Genomic DNA, 25,941 nt, shown 5'->3' on the forward strand with positions numbered 1-25,941 from the left:
TTTCTTTTCCAATCTCTTTTATAGTAGTTGGAGAACGTTTTCCACTTTCACATGAGCTGATTTTGAAAATTTTCATTTTTCTACAAAATCATTAATTTTGTCTAAATTTCAAATTTCTGCAATTGAATTGCTGTAAGAACTGCTGTAAGATGGTTTTTTCATCTTTCCTGGCATTTCCTATTATTGTTCATGTATTTAATCAGTCAGGTTTAAGAGAGGATTATATATTTTTTTAGTAAATGAAAGAAACAGCTTTCAGATATATTTACCTGTTCCACTAAGTTTTATTGTCTAGCCTATTAATTTCTGCTTTTACTTCATAAATTCCTTACTCCTGATTTTACTTCATTTATTCTTGGTCCAATTTTAGGATGAAAAATTAAGTTCTTTACTTTTTCAAAATCTGTACTAAAGAAGGTATTTAAGGCTATATCTTTACCTCTAGTTTCTTACAGTTTCCACCAAGCCCAGTCTGTTCACTTATGTCACTTATTTAGTTCCCAGAATCATTTGAATTCACAACCCTTGAACATCAACACGTCAACTTATGGCAACTCAGCATAATAAATATATAAATGTACATCTTCTGTTGTCAAAATCACATTAAACTTAATCTATATCTACTCAAGCCTGGGTCACAAAACATTTTTTTTTCTTTTTTTTTGAGACAAGAGGAAATACAATCCCATCTGTTTAACTTCATGTGGCTTCCAAACACACTCAGAAACTAACCACTGAAGAAATGCTTCAGTACATACTACAAGTAAATCAATATCAAATACAAAAATAATGGTAATGTCGAAGGTACCTCATAGTGATAGTTTTATAAGCTTAGTAAATGGGTGATATCAGTAAAAGCTGCTGTCTGTATTTAGTGCTTACTCAATGGCAAGCATTTTGTGAGCTGTTTGTTTGGAAAAGAGCTTATCATAAGAATATGCATGTCAGAGGTAATTAAGTATTTTATCACTTTTTACACTTTGGAAAAAAATGGGTGGAAAGGATCTTTTACAATATTGATTTCACATAGTTCTACTGGAAACATGTACAGAACATATGGCTATTAACATTTACTTGATGACTGTCTTGTATTTAATGGCTAAGCAAGTGCAATGAAAGTCTTCAAAATGTTGAATTCACAGTGAGCAATAATTACCACATGGTGTGCTCTAATATCCAGTGATGAATGTTACATACACCACTTCACTCAAAGTACGATAAAAACTGAGATAGTTCAGCTTTATATTATAAAGTATTGCCTCCCTTTAAGAGTACAGTTTGATGTCAAATAAACATGTTTTCATTCAAATAGCTTGTGCAAGATAACAGAGCTTTATTGAAAGGAATTAACGAGTTAATGAAGAAAAATGGCATCTTTTTAAAAAAGATTTTCTTTCTGAAGAACAAAAGATCTTCAACTCAAAATATGTGAGAACCAATAGAGTTATCCAAAAACAAAATTAATTACAAAAATCTAGATCATTTTTATACAGTTGCAAGGAATAATTTTAAGTCATATCACTTAAATATTTAAAATATTACCAAAACAGACCAGTTTACAATAGCAAAACACGTAAAACTCTTAGAAATCAATTTAAAATGTATAGCACCATTATCAAGAGAACTAGGAAACATTAGAAAGAGATGTCAAGGGAAAGTTAGTTGAGAGACATTTGTTTCTTCACGGAAAAAGTTAAATTCATTACTATAATATGATGGTTCTTCTCAAGGTAAAATTCAGTGACATGACTGTCAACAAATACAATATTTGATATAGGAACAAGTTAATTAATAATTTTAATGCAATACATTAATAAATAAGTCTGTAATTTAACTACCATTACTCCAAAGTGTTCATAGAAGAAAGTGCCAGTAAATAGAAAAAATTCTGAAAAATGAATTATAACAAGGATGATGCATGCCCACTCAGGATTAAAGAATATCATAAAGCTATACTAAATAAAACTGTTGCACTTATGTGAGAGTGAACAGATACATTAATGGTATAAATTACAGACACAGAGTTTTGCAGGACAGATTGTTAGCTGATAAATACATACAACAGTCTTTCTGATGGGTCAATGCCCATAACCATACTTATTGTTAAATATTTTGAACATCATCTTCTGGATTTGTGTTTATTTAGCAATTTAATTTATGACTAAATAGCATTTAAAGAGGTTAGAAAATATTAATCACAAGAATTATATGTGAAAAGCTAGTTAATAATTCGGAGGAAAAAAATAAAGATTTCGGACCCCAAAGTCAACATAAAAACAATAACAAAATATATATTAAGGCCAAATGTATTTTGCCTGGGAGGGGTTATTTTTCCCCTTTTGGTTTCCCTATGTATTTCAAAATTGTTATTGATCTGAGAGCTACAGATTTCATCTTTTTTCGAAGAGTTCAAAACTCAATTCCTATGTTCTCAATGGACACTTCCATTTAAGAAAATAATAACATAATTTTAGAGCTTGAAAAATGAAGTTAACATTTCAACAATGTTCTATAAGTTTTAAAAATAGAATAAAGTATATCTGAGTATTTGGTTAGATCCAAGTGTGTAATAATGCATTCATGTTACAGATTATCCTGTCTCTCAAGATAACTATTATTTGGATATTTTAAAGTGATAACTTGTTTCTGATAGAAAATTCATTTTATTTGTATCTATAAAGACAATTTACTGATGCACCAAATCTGAGGAAATCTATGAGGATATGCAGTACTGTGAGTGTATATAAAACACAGCAATTCAGAGGTCTGAGAACTCTCTCCAGATTTCCTGTGTTCTTCATCATCATAACTAACTTATCTCTGCTCAGAGGAAATAAACCAAACTTTTATTCTCTTTGAATAAGAGAATGACAAAAAGTAACAAATGAATTCCAAATTAACATTGTAATGATAATTTCTTACAGAGTAGCTTATATAAAACTACTCCAATTAATGAAAGTTAAGTTGAACAAAAATCTGTGTGGCTATTTATTGGTTTATAATTTTACTTGTATTTAGGGAAAATTAAATAACAGGTCTGTTGTTTTGTTATGATTGCCATGCACGAAGGAAAAATCTTCAATTTGCTTCTGCTTCATGTTGAGTTCAATCAAGAGAATAAAACCTTAGAAAAACACTGGTAAAAGGTAAAAGCCCAGGAAAACTAAAGGGATTATAAATACTAAATATTCCTGTTTCAATCAAATTCAAATTTCATGGTCTAAATGAATTCCATTCTCTTCACTCCCCCCCCAATTAAAAAAGAAACAAAATATCAAAAACAGATTCATCAAATCACAGACAGAAGAATTTTAATTTCAAACAATTTTCCAGAAGCATTTACTGAACAACATGCTTTGTACACCTAGAAGCTGTGAGTCTGATGATTAAGTAAAAGTCATCAAATACTAAATTTTTTATTTTCCCTTTTGAAGGTTATCACAAGTGGAGATAGAGTAGATCTTCACTTCAGCAAAGTATTGAATACATTTCGTAGTATCATTATGGGATGCTGAATTACATAGGTTGATTCTGGAAAAACCAACCTTGCATCTATTTGAATAATTGTTCACATTTTCTATGCCAACGGCTATATCAACATTGTCTAAGTTGCAAGCATTGTCTTAGATAGATATATACAAGATAACATATTGATTTGGGAATAACATGAATGTAAGTGGGAAAAATGAATAAAACAGGGATTTTTGATCTTTAACAAAAATAAAGATAAGATACTGGTTTAATTCTCAATACAGAGAGTTCCCCCAATTCACAATAAAATAGCCTGACTTAGCAGCATGATAGAAAAAAACATCTCTCCCACACACACACAAAAAAAGCACAAAATTAGATTCCAGATTGTAGATTTTAGAATAACTAATGTGCATCATCTCTAATAAGATGGGGGAAGAAAAGGAAAAGAAACAACTAATTCATTATTAATAACTTAAGTACTTTGATACAAATGTCATATCCAGAAGGAAGTTTGAGTTTAGTTGGGGGAAAACCACACCTAGAGAACTGGGTTTTATTCCAAGCACCTCACTTCACAGGGAAGGGATAAAATGGAGTGCATTCAGCAAAGTAAGAAGACAAGTCATACGAATAATAGTTAATAAAATTAAAAAATTTTAGCTTGAGAAATATTTCCAGGGCTGCTCAGTGGAAAGAATATTAGATATTTTATGAAAAAAAGTGACAGAGCTGAATTAGCACCAATAATTGAAAGCTAAAAGGAGACAGATTTTAGTTCAAAATAAATTAGCATGTTTTCAAGTAACAGTGAGGAGTTTCATCCATTTACAAGCGGCTGCATGTTATTTAAAGTAACTGACTATAAGCTGAATGACTATTTAACAGGCATTTTTGAGATTATTCAATCAAAAAAGAATAATCATTGATAAATGATGATTTTTAACACATCCAAAATATGTAGCATACAGTAAATGAACTGTCTTATGTTAGAAAAGGAATACTTATGATTTAAATTCTTATACACTTATTAGAAATTTTTATTTGATTTCGGGGGACAAAGGGAGTTATTTTCTTATGTTAAGAAAACTGGAACAATATTATTAAAAATAAAAAAATTAAAAAGTCATAAAAGAAAGAAGAGAGCAACCAAACCAATAAACAGATCCACCAATGATAACAAGTGCTAAAATCTATACTAAAGAAACTAAAGAAAAAAAGAAAACTGGAACATTTTGCCTTCCATTTTTCCCAGTCGTTCTCAAATTTTATACTGAGTCAGAATTACCAGGAAAGTTGATTTGGTAGATCTGGGTGGTATCTGAGAATTTACATTTCTAACGAGTTCCTGATGATGCTGGTAGAGTTGATTCTGGGACCACACTTTCTGATTCCATGCCTTAAGGAAGTGGGTTTGTTGTGTTATTGCTTTCAAGCAGGCAAATGGCACCTAGACAACAGTGCAATCTGATCTCCAGGTTATTATGCAGAAAGGCCAACCTTTAAAAATATGATTAAATGAAGCATGATAAAAATTAGCTCCTACACAAAATTATGTTAGATTAAAAATTAGCAAAATATTTTTTTTAACTTTTAAGGTATATAAAGTTACTAACTTTATATTATTTCTTCATCTTATATCTTTTCCATTGGCCTCTTGTCAATACCAGATTAAGATCCAAAAGTTTTACTCTTATTTATGGTATCCTCCACGACCTGTCTGCTCTTTAGCTCTTTAAACTGAGTTACTGCGTCTATTTCCCTGTAGGGTGAATACTTTCAATCCTTGAAAATACTGAAATAATTCTCAGGGTTTCTGAATAGTTATGTCTTTCCTCCTGCTTAGAACACTTTTACCCCTTCTTTTTGCTACCTAACACCAACGTTCTTTTTCAAGTATCAGCTCTGTTGTTTCTTCACTTACCCAACCACCCAAAAAAACAGCTTGAACGTCTATCTTATGCACATCAACTGTGCCCTGCAGTTAACTCAAGTTTTTGCTTGATAAATTATCTCCCTGAATGTATAAGTACTAAATACTGTTGAAATCTCTGCACTAATACATACTTAAATAAAAGTATGTTAATATTGGAAGATTTTAAATATCTAAGCTTTACATAGGCATCTTGCTTCATAATTTTCAACTGCTGTCCGTTGTGGCTTAAACCAAAGACATTTTCTTCATTATGAACAGAATCACCCTGGCCTGAACAAAGGTGTTGGCTCCTTTTGGGATTTCTTTCACCGTGAATTGTCATTAAAGGTTTCCAAGCATCTTTCCCCAGCCAACTCAGAAATTAAAGGATTCTAATTAAAGAGATGATCCAAACAGACCCTCTGGAAGTTCTGTTTTTGTTATTTGTTTGGAGTTCACTCTCCCAGGCCTTGATTGTGGCTTCAAAGATTAAAGGTTAGATTTTCCTGTTCTGATATCATTTACATACGATAGTCAACCACCCACCCCAGGCATCACACATTCATATCCTCTCTGCTTAATGTCATTGCATCATTATTTTCTTTGTTCTTACAACTGCAGCAGCAAATACAATTTCTCCCACCTGTACAAAGTTTGCACCAATGTGGGTTTCTTTTTATATGGAAACATTTTTCCTTATTAGTTTTATTCAAATTGTATGTATATATATATATATATATATATATATATATACACACACACATATATATTTATACATGAAAGTATATATTTTTAATTTAGAAATATTGAAAATTCCTTCTGGAATATATATCTTTTCTATATTTTTTCTAGAATATATATTTTTTCTAATTATATATTATAGACTATATTATATATATTTTGAATTTATTCTGTGTATTCTCCGTATATTATTATATGATATGTATAATTTCTAAATTTAAAAATGCTTAATATTGCTTTTTAAATAAAAATCAATATTCTTATGGCTTTTTATATTCAACTCTTTGATATGGAATTCTAGCCATTAGTAGAACAGTTGTCTATGCTGACTGCACTTTGGAATCATCCAGGAACCTTTGTAAATACCCATGTCTAGCACCCAATCCCAGAAGCTCTGATTCAATCTTCTAAAGGAATGGACCAGACATCTGTATTTTTATATGATCACAGATGATCCTAATATGCAGTCAAGATTTATACCCACTGCTTTAGAGACCCTAGCGTCAGTTTACACCTGTAAATCTCAAAATATTCTTAAATTGTTCAAAAGAAACAAACTCGACAGAAATATAAAACGTTTTGCTGCAGCTCTATGTAATGTTTCACCATGATGATACTATGAAAGTTTTCTGTTGAGAGTCAGTAATATTTGTTACCATTTATAACTGGTAACAGGTAAAACTCCCAGCAGATGATCATGTTGTTGCCAGAAATCAATTCACTTTTCTTACATTCCTGATAACAGCACTAATACACAAATGGAAGTAAATAATTTTGAGATCACTGCTATGGGCTGAATGTTTATATTTCCGCCACATTAATATTTTGGTGCCTAATCTCCAATGTGATGGTATTGGGAAGTACAGACTATGGGACATAATTAGGTCATGAAGATGGAACCCTCATAAGTGGGATTAGTGCCCTTACAAGAAGAAATGTGAGAGAGCTGGCTTTCTCCCTCTCTCTCACTCTCTCTCTGCCATGTGATGACATAATCAGAAGACTGCTATCTCTGAATCATTAAGAGAGCTCTCACCAGACAACAGATCTGCTGTCACCTTGATGTTTCACTTTCAAGTCTTCAGAATTGTGATAAATAAATGTCTTTTAAGCCACCCAGTCTATGGTATTTTTAATATAGCAGCCTGAACTGATTAAGACAATCATTTTTCTACAATTCGATCAGTAAAAAAGAAATAAGCCACAGTACCTTCATTTACAAGCTCAGTAATTCTACCAGTTGGCACATAATTCAAAAAATAGCTGAGTTTATGTCTTCTACTGGTGTAACATCTTAAATCCTATGAACTTAGGTAACTTCAGTAAGACCCTAGTCTCAGCAAATCTCTATTATTAATAGTAATAAGACTATTAGAAAAATAAGACAGTCACAAAATGAATACAAAAATTATGCTTTTCAGTAGTAAGCACTCTTTCAGAAGAATACAGTTTTCTACCGTAAAATCTGTTTTTGTAATTATCAGCAAATATTAAAAAAATAAAACGTTGAGGTCAACCACAGTAAGGATTGAGGAGAGGTGGAAGCTGCTTCAAATGCCTTATTTTAAAGAATGTAAATATGAAATTCCATACCTGGAGAGTATTTTATATGAAATAATTAAATAATATCAAAAACTTTTATGTTTATGTTATGTACAAAAGCTCTAAGAAGTTTAAGTTGTTAATCATTAAGTTTCCTAACATATCAAAAGAGATAAATAACCTTTAAGAAAAATTTACACTACAAAGTTCTGTGATTTGTCGTTAAGGTAAATTCATAATCGAAGAATGACTTTTTCTGAGTCAGATATTGCATCCTAATTCACATCATACCAAACTTTCAAAAAGGGACTTAGCAAGAAATTTTGGAGCTTCAGTTTTAGTATTTTTTTTCTCTTGGAGGATGACTATTCAGTCACTTAATCATCCTGTAATTGTTTTATTCAACACTCATCAGCAGCAGCAATAACATTACATCTGCTCACATCTCATTTTTTCCAACTAGGTAGACAAACGAAAGATCTAGAATTAAAATAATTCCTAAGAGTCATGCTAAAATATTTTACAAAAATAAATACGCTGGTACAAACACTTTGAAAACTCTTTGGAATTGTCTACTAAAGCTAAATATATGCCCACCTTACAATTACACTCCAAGAGAAGTAAGTGCATATGCCCAACAAAAGCCATACACGAGAACTTCTTAATAGCCCTAAACTGGGAACAATTCAAATATCCTTCATTAGCAGAATGCATAAAAACTGTGAATTCTCTGTGACAAAACTTTAGAGTAATAAGAACAATATGCTTCCTCTACATTCAAAAATGCGGATAAATATCACAGACATAGTGTTTAGCAAAAAAGAAAAAAATCCATATATAAAAGACTTCTTACAGTAGAATTCCATTTATATGAAGTTCAAAAGCAAAACAGATTAATGGTGAAAAACATGGAATAGTAATTACCTACAGAAGATAGTATGAATTTGAAGAGTTTTTATATAGGAACTGAAAATCTAGTAGAATTGGTAAAAATATTGTTGTGATGGAAAATATTTTTACACACAATACACACATAGTCTGCATGCATGTAAGTACTTTGACGGAGCGTTTTAAACAAATTTATCAAAAAAGATATTACTAATGTGTAGAGTCCCTATCTACTCTTAGTTAGAAGATCAGAATTTTATTTGCAAATCTATCACTAATTGATTTTAGCAACTTGGGCATTTAGCAATTAGGACCTGAATTTTTCATTAGCCAAATGAAGGTATTAGACTTGTAGACAGATCAGATACACTTCAACTTTTAGTGAAGTTTTTCTAACTTATGTATAAATAAATGCAATTAGGTGTCAAAATTTTAATTTTTTTCTCTTGGAAAAAAGCTTTTAGAATTGTCCTCAATATATATTATATATATAAATTATAAAATTTATTCACATATCTTAAATATCTATATTGTTAAAATAAACTTAAATGATAAACACAAAAAGTGAAAGTGAACAGTATTCAATTGATGAAATGGAATTGATACAACGAGTGACGTAATGTTGAAGCTGTATTAACACTTGGCCACATGCCTATGGTACTGACAGGAATGTAAACACAGTAAGGTTAAGTATCTTTTACTTTCATATTCTTCAAAGATAAAATAGTAGTTCATTTTTAAGACTTGTTAAAAATCTAGTATGAAGTGATAAAGCAAGAGATATTTTCTCATCACAATAGTTACATGTTCTCTTACTCTTTATTTTCCTAAGTGGAGTTTTAATTCCTTCTTTTAAATGCTATTTCTGGTTTGCGTATCGTTAATCTTCTCAGAGAAGTGAGTTATAGAGATAATATACTAGGGAAATACTATTTTAGATCTTAAATTGGGTGTGACCGATTAATTTTAGTGGCTCACAAACTAACTGCAATGGATGAATTCCTAAATTTTTTAACAATGAACAATCTATGTTTTAGAATTACATGAATGTTTATATATCATAGTAAATATGTAATTATATATTATAAAATATATTACTATATAATTATAAATATACAAATATATATAGTTACACATGCATACATAAATATATACAGATATATCTTTAGGTTCACAGTAATAAAATATAGCATTATTTTAGTCATATCTAATTTGTGCTAATAGTTATAGCTTTCAATTATTGTTTACTTAAACATTTAAAACTTCTGCCCAAATGGAGACCCTTTTTATTGTCTTCACATTGTTTTCTATGAAATCACACTGATGAAGTTAACAGTGGCTTTACTGACCTTGAAATTTTACAGTAATATAAATACTTCCATAAAATAATTTATATACTTTGAAGTACTTATGAAATGTACAGAACTTTAAAAACCAAATACTAAAAATATATACAAACAACGGGCAAAGAGACTTGAACAGATTTCACAAAATAAAATTCTTGAATGGCCAGTACACAAATGAAAAGATGCTCAATGTCACTAGTCATCAAGAAAACTCAAAACTATAATGAATAAGACTCCTCAGAATAGGTAAAATTAAAAACACAGAAAACAGCAAATGTTGCCAAAATGTGCAGTAACTGAAATTGTATGCATTAATCTTGAGAATGTAAAGTCGTACATCTACTTTAGGAAAAGTTTTGGTAGTTTCTTATTCAAGGAAAATTACCTACCTTACAAAAAAGCAATTCACTGCTATCTATTGACCCAAGGGAAATGAAAATATACAACCACGAAGGATTTGTACAGGAATGTTCTTAGAAGCTTTATTTATAAGAATTCCAACCAGGTTTTCATCAATAGGAAATGGATTTAAGAAAAAGCACTGTGGTATATTCATATTCTGGAATATTATTCAGCAATAAAATTAAATATATTATGGAGAAGCTCAATAACATAGATGAATCTCAATAACATTATAATGAGTAAGATAAGTATTACACAAATCTGCACATGTGGCATGATCCCTTTTACACGAAATTTCAGAATGGACAAAACTATATTATGGTAAAAAATATCAGAACTTTGATTGCCTCAGAGGGAATGGGGTCAGAGACTGCTTGGGAAGCAGTGTGACGGAATTTCCTTGGGGAATGATGACATTCCAATCTTGATACACCTGTACCTAGATGCCTGTTTCACAAATGTATACATTTGTCAAAACTCAGAGAATGAAGACATAAGTTTTGGGTTTTCCACTGTATGGATAAAGTATTTTAAAATAATAAAAAAATTATAAATAAATATTAACTCGTTAATGATACAGTTAAATCTAGTTAAAGTAAGAAAGAAGAGATTACTGTCTATAATTTGAAAGTAACACAACAGTAAAATAAATTAATAAATGGAAAGAGGGATGGAGAGGCACACAAACACACACATAAATATGTGAAAACCAAACATAGCAAAATATTCATTAATGTCTTGGTTACATGGGCGCACACTGTAAAATTCTTTCAAATTTGCCTGAATGCTTAAAATTTCATTCTAAAATTTGGGTAAAAATAAAATATAAGGGATACATAATTCCCTTCAATAATTTCCTAAACCTTCATACAATTAAGACAAATGTTTATATTACTTCAAAGCATATATTTTTAAAATATAAATTGTTGTATTTTTATTTATTTGTTTGTTTTGGTAATGTCAGAACACTTGTTTTTGTTAGGTCTCTATAGAAACTTAGTTGGCAAAATTTCCTGAGGACGTATAAACTGGCAAATAATAGAAATATATTCTTTTGAAATACTGTATCATGTGGACATTTCAATGACTGACCTTCATTACCACAGGAATTTTTCAGTAGATGAGGTAAATATTCACAAAATAACTTGCTGAGAGTTTTATTTAGATTGTGTTGAATCTATAGATCAAGTTGGGAAGAAATGTTATCTTGACAATATTGAGTCTTCTTATCTATGAACACAGGATATCTCCCAATTTATTTAGTTATTTTTTGATTTTGTTTATTTTGTAGTTTTCATCATACAGATCTTGTACATATTTTGTTAGATTTATACCTAAGTATTTCATTTTTGTGAGTGCTAATGTAAATGGTATTGTGTTTTAAATTTCAAATTCCATTTATTCATTGCTGGTAAAAAGGGAAGTGATTGACTTTTGTATATTAACCTTGTATCCTATGAAATTTCTACAATCACTTATCAGTTCCAGGAGGTATTTTGTCAGATTTTGACTGGAAAGTCCAGACCAGACCCACATATATACAGTCAACTGATCTTTGACAAAAGAACAAAGGCAGTACAATGGAAAAAGATAGATCACTACTCAAACTTCAGAATTAGTGAATCATTTTCCTACATACTAACAATGAACATGTGGAATTTGAAATTGAAAAGACAATACCACTTTCATTAGCACCCAGAAATATTAAATACTTAGATATAAACCTAACACAATATGTACAAGATCTATATAAAGACAACTACAGCACTCCGATGCACAAAATCAAAGAACTAAATAAATGGAGAGATATTCCATGTTCATGGATATAAAGGCCCAATATTGTCATGATTTCAATTCCTCCCAAGTTGATCTACATGTTCAATGCAACCCCAGTCAAAATCTCAACCACTTATTTTATGGATAATGACAACTGATCCTAAAGTTTGAGAGGAAAAAGACCCAGAAAAAGCTATACAATATTGAGAAAGAAGGAGGTGGGGGGACTGACACGAATGCGCTTAGGATCTATTATAAAGCTACAGTAATCAAGAGAGTGTGGCATTGGTGGAAGAACTGACAAATAGCTCAATGGAACAGAGTAGAGTCCAGATCAGACCCACAGTAATATAATCAACTGATCTTTGATGCAAGAGCAATGGCAGTACAATGGAGCAAAGACAGCTTTTTCAACAAATGATGCTGGAACAACTGGACACCTACATGTAAAAAAAGAAAAAATGAATCTAGACACAGACTTGAAACCCTTCACAAGAATCACCCAAAATGAATCTTAGGCCTAAATGTGAAATGGAAAACTATAAACCCCCCAGAAGGTTATAACATAGGAGAAAATGTACATGACCTTGAGTAGGGCAATGACTTTTAAAATACTACAACAAAGACATGATTCAGGAAAGAAATAATTATTAAGCTGAACTTCATTAAAGTTTAAAAATGTCTTCTCTGCAAAAGACAATGTCAAGAAATGAGAAGACAAGCCACAGTCAGGAAGAAAATATCTGACAATAGCACATCTGATAAAGGACTATTATTCAAAATATAAAATGGACTCAAACTCAATGATGAGAAAACTAATAACCCAATTTAAAAAATGGGCAAAAGACCTGAGCAGACACCTATACCAAGAGAATATACAGATGGCAAATAAACATACAGAAATATGTTAAACGTCATATGTCTTTAGTGAATGGCAAATTAAAACCACAGTGAGATACCACTATATGTATATGTATTCTAATGGATATTAGAATGGCTAAAATCCAAAAAGTTGGCAACACCAAATGCTGACAAGAATGTGGAACCACTCGCATTCATTGCTGGTGAGAATGCAAAATGATGCAGCTACTTTGGAAGACATTGTAACACTTTCTTATAAAACTAATCATACCCTTCCATATGATTCAATAATCACACTCATTGGAATTTCCCCAGATGAGTCGACAACTTATGTCCACACAAAAACCTGCACACAGATGTTTATAACAATTTTATCTTTATCAAAATCAAGCAACCAACATGTCCTTCAGTAAGTAAATAAATAAATTGTGGTACATCCAGACAATGAACTATTATGCAGTACTAAAAAGAAATGAGCTATCAAGACATGAAAAGATATGGAGAAATCTTTAGTGCATACTATTAAGTGAAGGAAGTCAATCTGTAAGGGCTATATTCTGTATGATTCCAACAACATGACATTTTGGAAGAGGCAAAACTATGGAGACAATAAAATGATTAGAGTTTATGGGGAGTTATGGGAGAAAGAGAGATAAATAGGCAGAGCACAGAGTATTTTTAGGAGGACGAAATTATCCTGTATGCTACTACAATGGTGGATACAGGTTATTATGCATGTGTCGAAATCCATAAAGTGTAGAACACCAAGAGTGAACGCTAAGGCAAACCACGGACTTCAGGTAATAATGATTTGTCACTGTAGGTTCATGAATTGTAACAAAAGTACCATGTGGTGCAGGATGATGATAGTGGAGGAAGCTTACAGATGTGGTGCCAGGAAGTATATGGGCACTCTCTAGACACTCTACTCGATTGTGCTGTGAACCTAAAAGTGCTATAAGAAAATAGTCTATTTAAAAATTGGGAAAGAGAAAATAAGCCCCTTAGGAGAAAATAAAACCACACTGCCACCATTGCTGATAGCATATGTAAGTATCCTTCTGACAGGATGTTGAAAATAGACATTTTTTGTTGGATGGTTCTACCAATTGGTAGTATAATCACTGACAGCCCAATCTTTGAATGGGCCATTTGTTTAACACACACAACTGATAAACTCCCAATGACTTTCAGACAGCCTGGTGGCTAGTTCAAACTGTGTGATCTTCAGTAAAGACCTTTGCCTCTCAGGCACTCACTTTTCCCATCTATATTATATGCTTTTAAAGATGGATTGAATATTTTCTACTATTTTATAGCTCTAAAACCACTATCTCTCAGCTCATATACAGGGAACCCGATGCCAGAAATAAGCAGTAAGCAATATTAGTTAAAACTAATCCTATTCTTTTCAACCGTGATCTGTACACCATAGGGTTTTTATGCCTTAAACATGTTGAATGTCAAGCTCATAATTCAGGATATTTCTTTTCATTTATAACACAGAGCTTTGCTAATTGAATTCACAATAGAATTTTAATAATGGAAGATGTACAAAACAACTTATAATTAGTTTACACGTTTAAGTAGTGAATACAAATATTAGGTTGTGGTATATATATAAATATATATATATATTTTTTTTTTTTTTGCGGTACGCGGGCCTCTCACTGCTGCGGCATCTCCCACTGCGGAGCACAGGTTCTGGACGCGCAGGGTCAGCAGCCATGGCTCACGGGCCCAGCCGCTCCACGGCATGTGGGATCTTCCCAGACCGGGGCACGAACCCGTGTCCCTTGCATCGGCAGGCGGACTCTCAACCACTGCGCCACCAGGGAAGCCCAGGTTGTGGTATATTAATGTTAATTTACGTCATTTGCCTGTTCTCAACTCACAAGCCTTTTTTCTACATGTACGTGTTTAGAGTAACCACACTGAACCCTGTTATAAACTATGACACCTATATATATTTTTTTGAACAGGAGGTAGTATAATGTGCTTAATTAGTGGTAGATCTGGGTATATGAGTAGTTTGTTTTCTTTAGCAAACTGATGTGTACTAGCACATTCTTTCCACAGAAATGAGGAGAAAAATACAACTATATCTAAAGAGAAGGCGGCTTTGGAAGTCAATCAAAATTCAATCAAAATTAACAGTAATGACAAACCTGTTTAACCACATCTAGATCCTAATATTCTGGTGCTTCTTGATCAGTAAAAGAATCAATAACTGTTCAGGGAAACAGGGATAAAGCCACTGTTTTTCAGCTATCTATCTATATAAATTTTTTAAATTATTGAGTTGGGTATAGAGAAAGCATTGTGGTTCAGGTCACTTGAAATTCATCCCAGAGTGGTAAAAAACATCATAAGTGCCCAAGACTAATGCATAAACAGAGTTTTCTGGAATCCTGACAAGCTTGGTCCTAATATACTATATGAATTTGATTTATTTGATTACTTTGTTATATTTTATTGAATAGATGTAAGTAGAATGCTAATGCATCCCATTTTTAACATTTCAAAACTTCAAATCTTCAAACGAAAGCAGTTATAACTACTACTTTTAAATTTTTACAAAAAATATTTTAATGTAGGGTCATAGAGGTATAAAGGGACAGACTTTATGCATATCACCCTACACATCTGTAATAACAGTACTGCTTTGAGAATTCGTTCTCAAAAGGATCAAATGACAAGTAGGTTCTTATCTTGAAGATTTTAAAAGTTAGATATATCCCTTTATTGACTTACTTTTGGTAAGGAAAGTGATTTAGTCAACTACATGCCGATTTTCCCCAGATCAGCAAGTATGTCCTGGTGTAAAGGAATAAACATGAAAGCAACATATTCGAAGGTCAACAAAACATTTTTTTCCTTAAAGTTCTAAAAAGGACAAAATTAAGCAGTAAAAGGTAGGATGAAGTTATACCTATGCACTTGGTTTGCAAATCAACTTTGAAATACACATCATTAGCTTAGGCCTTAGATACACTTGATGGTGACTCTGACCTCCTGATACAGGTGGTACTCCCCTTGTGTCTTGGGAGACAATCCCCCTCATGTTTTTGCACATCTCCTGAGCAGAGACACTGAGTGTCATTTGCTCTGGAATCTATTCAAGGATGTTTGTACAGCAAGCAGCTTTGAAACACACAGATAATGTCCCCTTCCGGAGCAAAGGCAAGTGTATATACAGCCTTAGAAGACAGAGATTGTATCTCTAATTGCAAAGGACAAGACTACCTACTGTCCAGTATCCTAAAGATAATGTCTTCTTCTGGTGCAAAGAACAATCCATATGGTGTCCTTCAACGCACAGATCTTCTATATCCTATGGTGTATGCTGCTGTAACCTAGCCCTCTTTGCATAGCCCTGTGGAAACTAGGTTCCAGGCACTAGCTCAATTAATAGCGGAACTTCATTTATCAGAAAAAAAATAAATGTCCTCCTTTTTCAAACACAATTTTTGGATTAAAAAATCTGATTTGCATTTCTCTAATAACTAGCAATGCTGAGCATCTTTTTATGAGCTTTTTGGCCATCTGTATGTCTTCTTTGGAGAAAAGTCTATTTAGATTTTCTGCCCATTTGGATTGGATTGTTTATATATATATATGTAAATATATATGTGTATATATATATATATATAAAGAGAGAGAGAGAGAGAGAGAGCTGTATGAGCAGTTTCTATATTTTGGAGATTAATCACTTGTCAGTTGCATCATTTGCAAATATTTTCTCCCATTTTATAGGTTGCCTTTTCATTTTGTTTCTGGTTTCTTTTGCTGTGCAAAAGCTTTTAAGTTTAATTAGGTCCCATTTGTTCATTTTTGTTTTTATTTCCATTACTCTAGGAGACGAATCCAAAAAGATATTGCTGCAATGGATGTCAAAGAGTGTTCTGCCTGCATTTTTCTAGAGGAGTTTTATAGCATCTGGTCTTACATTTAGGTCTTTAATCCATTTTCAGTTTATCACTGTGTATGGTGTTACAGAATGTTCTAATTTCATTCTTTTACATATAGCTGTCCAGTTTTCCCAGCACCACTTATTGAAGAGAGTGTCTTTTCTCTACTGTATATTCTTGTCTCCTTTTTTGTAGATTAATTGATCATAGGTGCATGGGTTTATTTCTGGGCTTTCTATCCTGTTCCATTGATCTATATTTCTGTTTTTGTGCTGGCACCATACTGTTTTGATTACTGTAGCTTTGCAGTATACTCTGAAGTCAGGGATAGTGATTCCTCCAGCTCCATTCTTCTTTCTCAAGATTGCTTTGGCTATTAGGGGTCTTTTGTGTTTCCATACAAATTAAAAAATTTTTTGTTCTAGTTATGTGAAACATGCCAAGAAATGCAAATCAAAACTACAATGAAGTATCACCTCACACCTGTCAGAATGGCCATCATCAAAAAGTCTACAACTAGTAATAACTAATAAGTGCTAGAGAGGGTGTGGAGAAAAAGGAACCCTCCTACACTGTTGGTGGGAATGTAAATTTGTACAGACAGTATGGAGAACAGTATGGAAGTTCCTTAAAAAACTAAAAATAGAGCTACCATATGATCTAAAAATAGAGCTACCATATGATCCTGCAATTCCACTCCCGGCCATATATCTGGAGAAAAACATAATTCAAAAATATACATGCACTCCAATGTTCATAGCAGCACTATTTATAACAGCCAAGACATGGAACAACCTAAATGTACATCGCCAGATGAGTGAATAAAGAAGATGTGGTATACTTATACAATGAAATATTACTCAGCCATAAAAAGAATGAAATAATGCCATATGCAGCAACATGGATGGGCCTACAGATATCATACTAAGTGAAGTAAGCCAGACAGAGAAGGACGAATATCATATGACATCTTTTATATGTGGAATCTAAAAAAAAATGATACAAACAAACTTATATACAAAACAGAAATAGACTCACAGACATAGAAAACACTTATGGTCACTAATGGGGAAAGGTGGGGAAAGATAAATGTGGAGTTTGGGATTAACAGATATACACTTATTATATATAAACCAGATAAACAAGGACCGACTGTATAGTGCAGGGAACTATACTCAATATTTTGTAATAACCTATAAGGGAAAATAATCTGAAAAAAATAGATATATATGTATATGTATAACTGAATCACTTTGCTGTGTACCTGAAACTAACATAAAATTATAAATCAACTATACTTCAATAAAAAAATAAAACATAAAAAGTCATAGATTTATTAATAATAAATCACTAAGATATATATGGAATAAATATATATATTAATTAATTAATTCCTTAACATTTACTTAATCATTCCACCATGATGTCTTTACTTCCCTCATCACGACCATTTTTGCTCTTACGTAATGGTCCAAATTGATTCTTGACCTCTGCAAAACAGATTAACATTTTAAAGAGCCTTCCCTTGAACATGCTGGAAACAGTAAGATATTTCAGATGGAATAGCACAATTTTTAGTCAGTCAGGAAATAATGCTCCTGGGTTTGCCTGAAGGTTTCTATCCTCTGAGCAGTCATGGTTTTGATGTGTTGTTTAATGTTTTTCTCCTTCCCTAGAGTTCTCTCCTGCCACTCTTCACCAATCCACATCTATCAATCTTTTAATACCAAAAGTAAAACATCACCTCCCACAAACGACTTCTTAGAATTATAGTGCACTGCCATGCATAGCAACACTCTTTGGACTTATTAAATTATGCAAACTCTTTGCTCCATTTGCACGGTAACTACTTTCATAGACTAACATTTTGATTTAGGAAGTAAAGGGATAGTAATGCAATTTTGGTTTGCTCTGCACTATAAAGCTGGGCATCACATTCTCTGGCCACACAAACATGTAAGCTATTTAAGATATTTCAGTGGTCCCACTAGGTATACTCAAAGAGAACTCCTTACTGTCCTCATAAGATCTTCCCTCTAGCTTGGCTTTGATTACCAGTATCAGCAAACAGTGTAGCAGGTGTGATCAGTGCTGTAGGTAAGAAAAAGGATGTAAGATAAGGCACCGACCCTGACAGGATTTACAGTGAACTGACTAGGGTAATATGCTGAAATATTAGTACGTGCATATTACAGGTTTGTGACTACAACAGGAGTTTTAATTGTGATAGGAAATTATGACTCAGCAGGAAACAGAGAGAAGAAAGAAATACTGGACGAAAGAGAGGAAGAAAAGTATAGGAATGGAAATGAAAAAAAAAATACCAAGACAGTAGAGGAAAAGGAGCCCAGAATTTGTGGTTAGGTGATAGGAGTTTACATTCTAGTTCTCTCTTTATTGGTGAGAACAGACTATGGTTATGCTGAGATAGCAAACAACTCCCAAGTCTCAGTGGTTTAAAACAGAAGATTTTCCCCTAATTTCACATTTCAATTTTAATAATATCATTTGGATAAACAGGAATAATACTCCATGCATCGCAGGATTATCGTAGAATTAAATTACAACAATGTATATGAAAGTACGTAGTGCTATACAAGTATGCAATGTTCACTAACTGCCAGTGTGTTTCACTCATCCTAGTTGATTTAGACACTTAGGATGATTTAAGCAGACACCACCTTGATCAGATGCTGTTTGTCACGCTAGAAGAAAAAGAGAATTCAGGAAGATTTTACAATTGGGATCAAATGTTCAGCCCAGATGCATTTCATGTCACTTCTTACAATTCATTAGCCAGAAGCAGACACATAGTCACATCAACCACAAAGGGACCAAGACATAATATCGTGCCTTACTACTATGTGATCGGAATGCAGAGGGAACAGGAAATACACAGCACACAGATCAAATTACTACAAAAATTACTCACTGCGGAATGGGCATTAATATATATAGACTCTGCATTAAATCCTAAATCCTGCTTCCTAACATTATAAGGGTGTTGAATTAAACAATTACTAAACATTTTTTAAGCCCAATTTTCTTATTTATCAAATGGTAATAAAACCACTTATGATGTGAAAATCTTCATATAATTAAACCAATGTATAGAATAAAGCTAACAGAGTACCTGGTATACAGTCAATGCCCTGTGAGACTAAGTTCTGTATGGGCTGCTCTGAGTATACAAATTCTGGAGATGGCTTAAAATTTGGGAGACTACAGGGAATTTTCTCACGAATGCACATGGCAGCCAATAGTTACTACTATGCTCAACACCCAGATTCCTAGCAACAGACCAGCAGTTAGGGTGGTGACTATTGCTTCCTAGTGAGACTTCATTGGGAGACCGGCCTAAACCAGAGCTACAGCAACCTTCAGAAGAAGGCATTCAATCTGGCCAAGAAAATGGAGGTGGGAACACTGTGGTTGTGCTTATGGAAGGGCAGGAGGAATAATCTGAACGAACATGAGATGTTTCTCGTTGAAGTTAACGTCACATTACTTTACTACCATCATCATCTTTATGCTTTTCTGGTCCTTCTTCCCCATCTGTGGTCTACCTATGCTTTTATCTACCTCTTACTAATTTCATTCATTCTGTCTGTTCCCCTCTCTTCTCCTTGGGAAAGTAACTTTTCCTCTCTGATTTTAATAATATCATTTGGATAAACAGGAATAATATTCCCTGCATCCCAGGATTACTGTAGAATTAAATTACAACCATTAATGTATATGAAAGTACACAGTGCAATATAAGTATGCAATGGTTATTTTAAAATAATAATGAAGGAAGAGCCACTATTTGGATTTGCATTTTGTAACTGTATTTTTCAATTTTACAGTGCTAATGAATTCCTACTCTTAAGTTCAATAAATACTTGTTGGGTAAACACATTGGATGAAACACAGGATCAGCTCCCTTAGATATATATTATGGACTATAATTAAGATTCCATAATTAGCATGATGGATTTATGTTACTCATTTTTATCTTGAGACAGACAAATATATTTGTAATCACATTTGTGTGTATATAGAGTTGTAAATGATATAACTATGTACATATGTTTATAATTATATCTACACTATTTCTATCTAATATGACAAATAATTCTCACATTTGAGTTTTTGCTCCCAAAAGGGGATTCATTATACAGTTAACACACAAATATTAAGATAAAAATGAATTCTGTATATACATTTGTCCAGATTCAAAGTACAGACACCTCTCTGGGGAAAATGTGGAGATTGGCTAATCAGAACTCAGTATCTATCATATCTATTATTTTATAGTTTTGTAGCTAATAACTAATATTTAATACTAGTGACACCTATCCAAAGGTTTAGAGAGGTTACTATTCTTTGCAATTCAAATAAAACTATATAGGTTAAAAAATAACAAATAAGAGAAAATCAATTTATGTAATGCTATTAAAATAACGTATTTAAAAAATTTATTAAGTATAGCTCTATTGATTTTACTCTGGTAAAATGGTAGAAAAAGAAATTATTTCTGATTTATTAATTATAATAATATAATTATATATGTATATCATCTTGATTTAAGCCTTATTCTAGCCAACAGATGGAATCATTCATTCTACATATATTTGTTTCTTGTTTACCATGTGCCACATACTGTTCTAGGTGCTGTGTTATAGCAACATGAATAGTAGCTTATATCATAATGGAAAGAAACATCCAACAAACTAATAAATAATTAAAATAGATATCTTGCAAATAGTGATGTATTCTATGAGTGGAAATAAGAAATAGAGACACAGACGTAGAGAACAAACGTATGGATACCAAGGGGGGAAGGGGAGGTGGGATGAACTAGGAGTTAGGGATTGACATATATACACTACTGATACTATGTATAGAATAGATAACTGATGAGAACCTACTGTATAGCACAGGGAACTCTACTCAATGTACTGCGATGACCTAAATGGGAAGCAAATCCAAAAAAGAGGAGATATGTGTGTATGTATAGCTGATTCACTTTGTTGTAGTGTAGAAACTAACACAACATTATAAAGTAACTATACTCCAATAAAAATTTTAAAATAAATAAATATGAGAGAAGAGTACAGAAGAAAACGTTTTACAAAACTATTTAGAATATCAGTAAGAAGACTAGAAAAGGTCCTTCCTATTTAAGACCAAAAAAAATGGACATAAAAAGTTTAGAACCTCTGGGACTAATTAATAAAAGCTTATTCCCCAGCAAAAAGAAATAAAAGAAAAAAGAAAGAAAAGAAATCAAACAGGGGATCTAGGGAATGTCTATGTTTGTCCCATTTTCAATTATGATTTGGGAAAGCCTAACAAAGTAGCATGTGAACCTAACTGGAATGAAAGCAGTGGAAAAAGGATGACCAGGTATCCCTGGGATTCAAACAGTGACTGATATAAACAAAAATAAATAGTATAATGAGATTAGTCTTCAAGGTCTTGGGGAAGGAAAAGTAGATCCCAGTGGCTGGGTCAGGGGTTGATAGTGTGTGGAAAGTATCTTGTGGGACTTTGCAGGAACTTGCACAGCTCAGGGTGCTTTTTTATTCCTGTCAAATACACAGGTTTACACACACACACACAAAGTCACAGAATGCCTCTATAGCTTCATGTCACCTCTGTCTCACATCATTTGAAAGTATTACATAGCATTCTCTGCTCTCTGCTTCTACATACTAGCAATCATGTATTGTTTCTAATTATTTCGGGCTAAAGAAACAGAGATGGAAAAGATTGGGGGGTGACTTTGATCATTTTGGGTGGGTATCAGTCTTTCTAAAACAGGTTTAACTCATTGTGTTGTTTCATTTCCTTAAAGGTTTCTTAAGTCACACAGCAGTGCAGGATAAGAAATTTATCTTCAACGTCCAAATTTAATTCAAAATTATTTATAAATAATACATAAAAATCTGTGGTTTATATTTAGCAGGGGAACAGTCAGAACTCCTAGTCCTGCATTCTACCTGTCATTTTTCTGCCATCGATTCAATTAAACAGTATCTACTATATTCATGGCACCAGGAATGAAAAGATTAGAAAGGCACAGTTTCTGACCTAAAGACACATAACACAGGGCAGACACAAAGCATGGAATAAATATTCACTGGGTCTGTAACAGTATGAGTCAAACGTTGAATTAATAATGTGTTTTGAGAGCATTCATAAAGGAGTTATTATTTCTAAGTTTGGGGCAGTGATAAAACTTATTGTTAGTCCATGAAGTAGGGGAAACAAATGATATTTGAAAGATAGTAGAACGAGGCCAATTCTCCAATTGTATTTATCCAGCCTGAACACTTTAATAACTTATTTACTTTTACATGAGACTAAATTTCTACAATGATTTTTGACATTGAAGTATATTTTATATTTTACTTATTTTCTCTTTTATTCCTATCAAATCTATCCTGCATGTTATACCCTAGCCTATTGATATATTTAATAAATATATGCATTCAGAAAAATACTTTAACATTCTAAGAATTTTTATTTCTCATCTATAGAATGAAAATAGATATGTCTTTATCAGTTTGTTTTGAAGATTAAATAAAATAATAAATTTAACAGCTTAGCCTAGTGTCTGGCACATAAAAATCCCAGTAAAGTTTAGCAATTTTATCAAAATACAATAATGTGATGAAAGAATTTCAGCAAAAATAAATGCCACTAGCATGTATTGAATGTAACGGAGGAAATCAATATAGTTATGTTTATTTCAAGTGTTATTTTAAAAGACAAGTAGCATAAGAAATTTAAAAATACATATGTTCTTTTCAAAATCAGCATTTTTGTCTTTTTTCAGTTCTCTAGGAAAACCAAAATGTATTGTAAACTTATTTGATTGAATAAAATGTTGCTTTAGTATCTTATTTGCAGTATCATGATCTGTTATTAAAATAAAAGCACTAGCTTAACTTACTGTAAGTATATAATCTATAGAATTCCTAAATGTCAACTTATTTTTTTCTTGAAAATATTTAACATAAATAAATGAAGTATTTTCTCAACATTAGACAACACAAAATTATGATTTTTGATGAACTTAAAATGTCTAATGATTTTTATAGAAACAAAAACTTTGCCAAACTATATATCTCTAGATGGTAGACATCCTTTTCTCTTTATCTTTATGAGAAATTCAAGAACATAACAGTATTGTTTTATTTTGAAAAGTTCTAAAATTAATATCAAAATAATAGAAAGCATCTGGGTGATTAGGTCTTAACATATTTACTGATCTTTATAAATCCTTTACTATTACTTCACGTGAACTTTTAATGACATATTTTTAAACTAGCCCATCTCTATAATTTGTGAAAAAGTATTTAATTCCCAAAGTGGTAAGCTTCCAAAAGTACTACCACTTCATGTTTTAAAATGTGATTTTTATGTAAATTATACTCTGAAAGCATATTCTGAAATAAGTGCTCCTAAGTGAGTAGTAAACCAGACAACCAATAGTTTAGTTCATAACCGCTAGACACTAGGAGCAAGTCCAGATGGGTACTGTACCTTGTGTCGCAATCTTATTAGAGGCTGATAAGATTTGAGGCCATATCCTGCTTCTTTGGTTGGCCTTCCTTCTGACTCCAGAAAAATGAATCCAAGAATCAAAACAGCTGACCAGCACTTAAACATCCTTATTGCTTTTCACCTGTGAAAATTAACATTGCAAATAATCAGAAAATACATTCTATATTGAATAAATGTATCAAGAAATATTCAATAGCAAATAGAAATCTTAATAGATCTAATCAAAACCTGGCAGCAGTCGCCAACTGAATCCATAACAGGTAAGCATCTCTGAATAAAGATTATTATCTTCTTGATCGTAACAAATATTGTTTGTTTTACTCATACAGCTTTACACAACACTGAATAAGTAGAAATTTAGGGGCCAATAAAAATGTACTGAGGAACAATTAATAAACACATGTTGAAAGAAAAATTTTTAAAAAGAGAGTAAACATTAAACAATGATAAATTTTCTAAACATCCATACAGAATACAATTATCAACATATTTTTAAATCTCAAACTCCTCTTGGAGTGTATTTGATGAATAATGCTTAATAAAACTATAGCTATTATAATTTACTGGTAAATACTGGTGAGAGGTTGATAAGATAGTCTTCTATGGTAAGTACTTAATAAACTGAGGTACAACAGAAATTATACAGATAGGTTATATCAAGTTATGAACGCATTTTACCAGTAGCACCTAAGAGGACGTTTCCTAGAAAATTGCTTTTTAAGTGCTTTAAACTAAAAGTCCTATGGCTCTTTCCACAGCTCTATATTCTTGGCTATAGCAGAGAAATTGTAAAATTGCATAACTTTATCACCATATAAACTCTCTAAGCCCTCTTCCAAACAAACAAATCCATGCTTTGACCTCAACTATATTTCCAATTTACCACTTTCACATCTTTGTCACTATTGTGACCATAGGAGGAGCTTTTTCTCTTCCTGTCTAATCCAATCTGGTCATCTGGCTTGAGAAACTTAGCCAACTGATTAACCCTGCTATTTAGTGTATTTAAACTCTGTCTCTAAATGATTTTCTTCCATCTTTAAATGTGTTGAAATCATCCATGTTTTAAGATAATTTCTCTTCTCCTCTCCTTCTGAATTTTTGGAAGGAATTGTATATCTCATTCTATCCATCTTCTGACCAATCATGATTCTATCCTCATCACTCCATCAAAATAACATTTCTTTTTTTCAACAAATGGTCACTGTACTTGATGTCTATGACATCCATCTCTTCTGTGTCTATAGAGTTTGTAAAATCGTCTTCTCAGTCCTCTTGCAAGTCATCCTACTCCTTTATTTTGCCATTAAATATTACTTAATCCCATTAGCCATGTATGCTACTCCATTCACTCAGCCAGACATTCAACATAGTCTATGGTTTTAATTATATGTAGTGCTTCTCATTCAATCTCCAGATTGGTATGATTAGCCTGCTTAACAGCTCTGCCTTCATGTTTCAAAAGTAACTCCTCATAGTATACACATCCCTACATAAAGCCATGCTTTTGCAGACTTTCATTCATCCCTTT

At 32.2% G+C, this 25,941-nt stretch overlaps 1 protein-coding gene across 3 annotated transcripts in view; it reads right to left on the reverse strand.

Annotated features, from left to right (window-relative positions):
• Positions 1-24,515, reverse strand: part of FSTL5 (follistatin like 5) — a 630,648-nt gene extending 606,133 nt beyond the window's left edge. For all 3 annotated transcript variants that reach the window (XM_060147086.1, XM_060147085.1, XM_060147084.1), the window contains exon 1: positions 24,390-24,515. In XM_060147086.1, the coding sequence (XP_060003069.1) occupies positions 24,390-24,515 (126 nt within the window). The remainder of the gene's footprint in view (positions 1-24,389) is intronic.
• Positions 24,516-25,941: the final 1,426 nt, after the last annotated feature.

This window comes from Lagenorhynchus albirostris, chromosome 4 (genome assembly GCF_949774975.1).
Source record: "Lagenorhynchus albirostris chromosome 4, mLagAlb1.1, whole genome shotgun sequence".
In the NCBI taxonomy this organism is placed as follows: Eukaryota; Metazoa; Chordata; class Mammalia; order Artiodactyla; family Delphinidae; genus Lagenorhynchus; species Lagenorhynchus albirostris.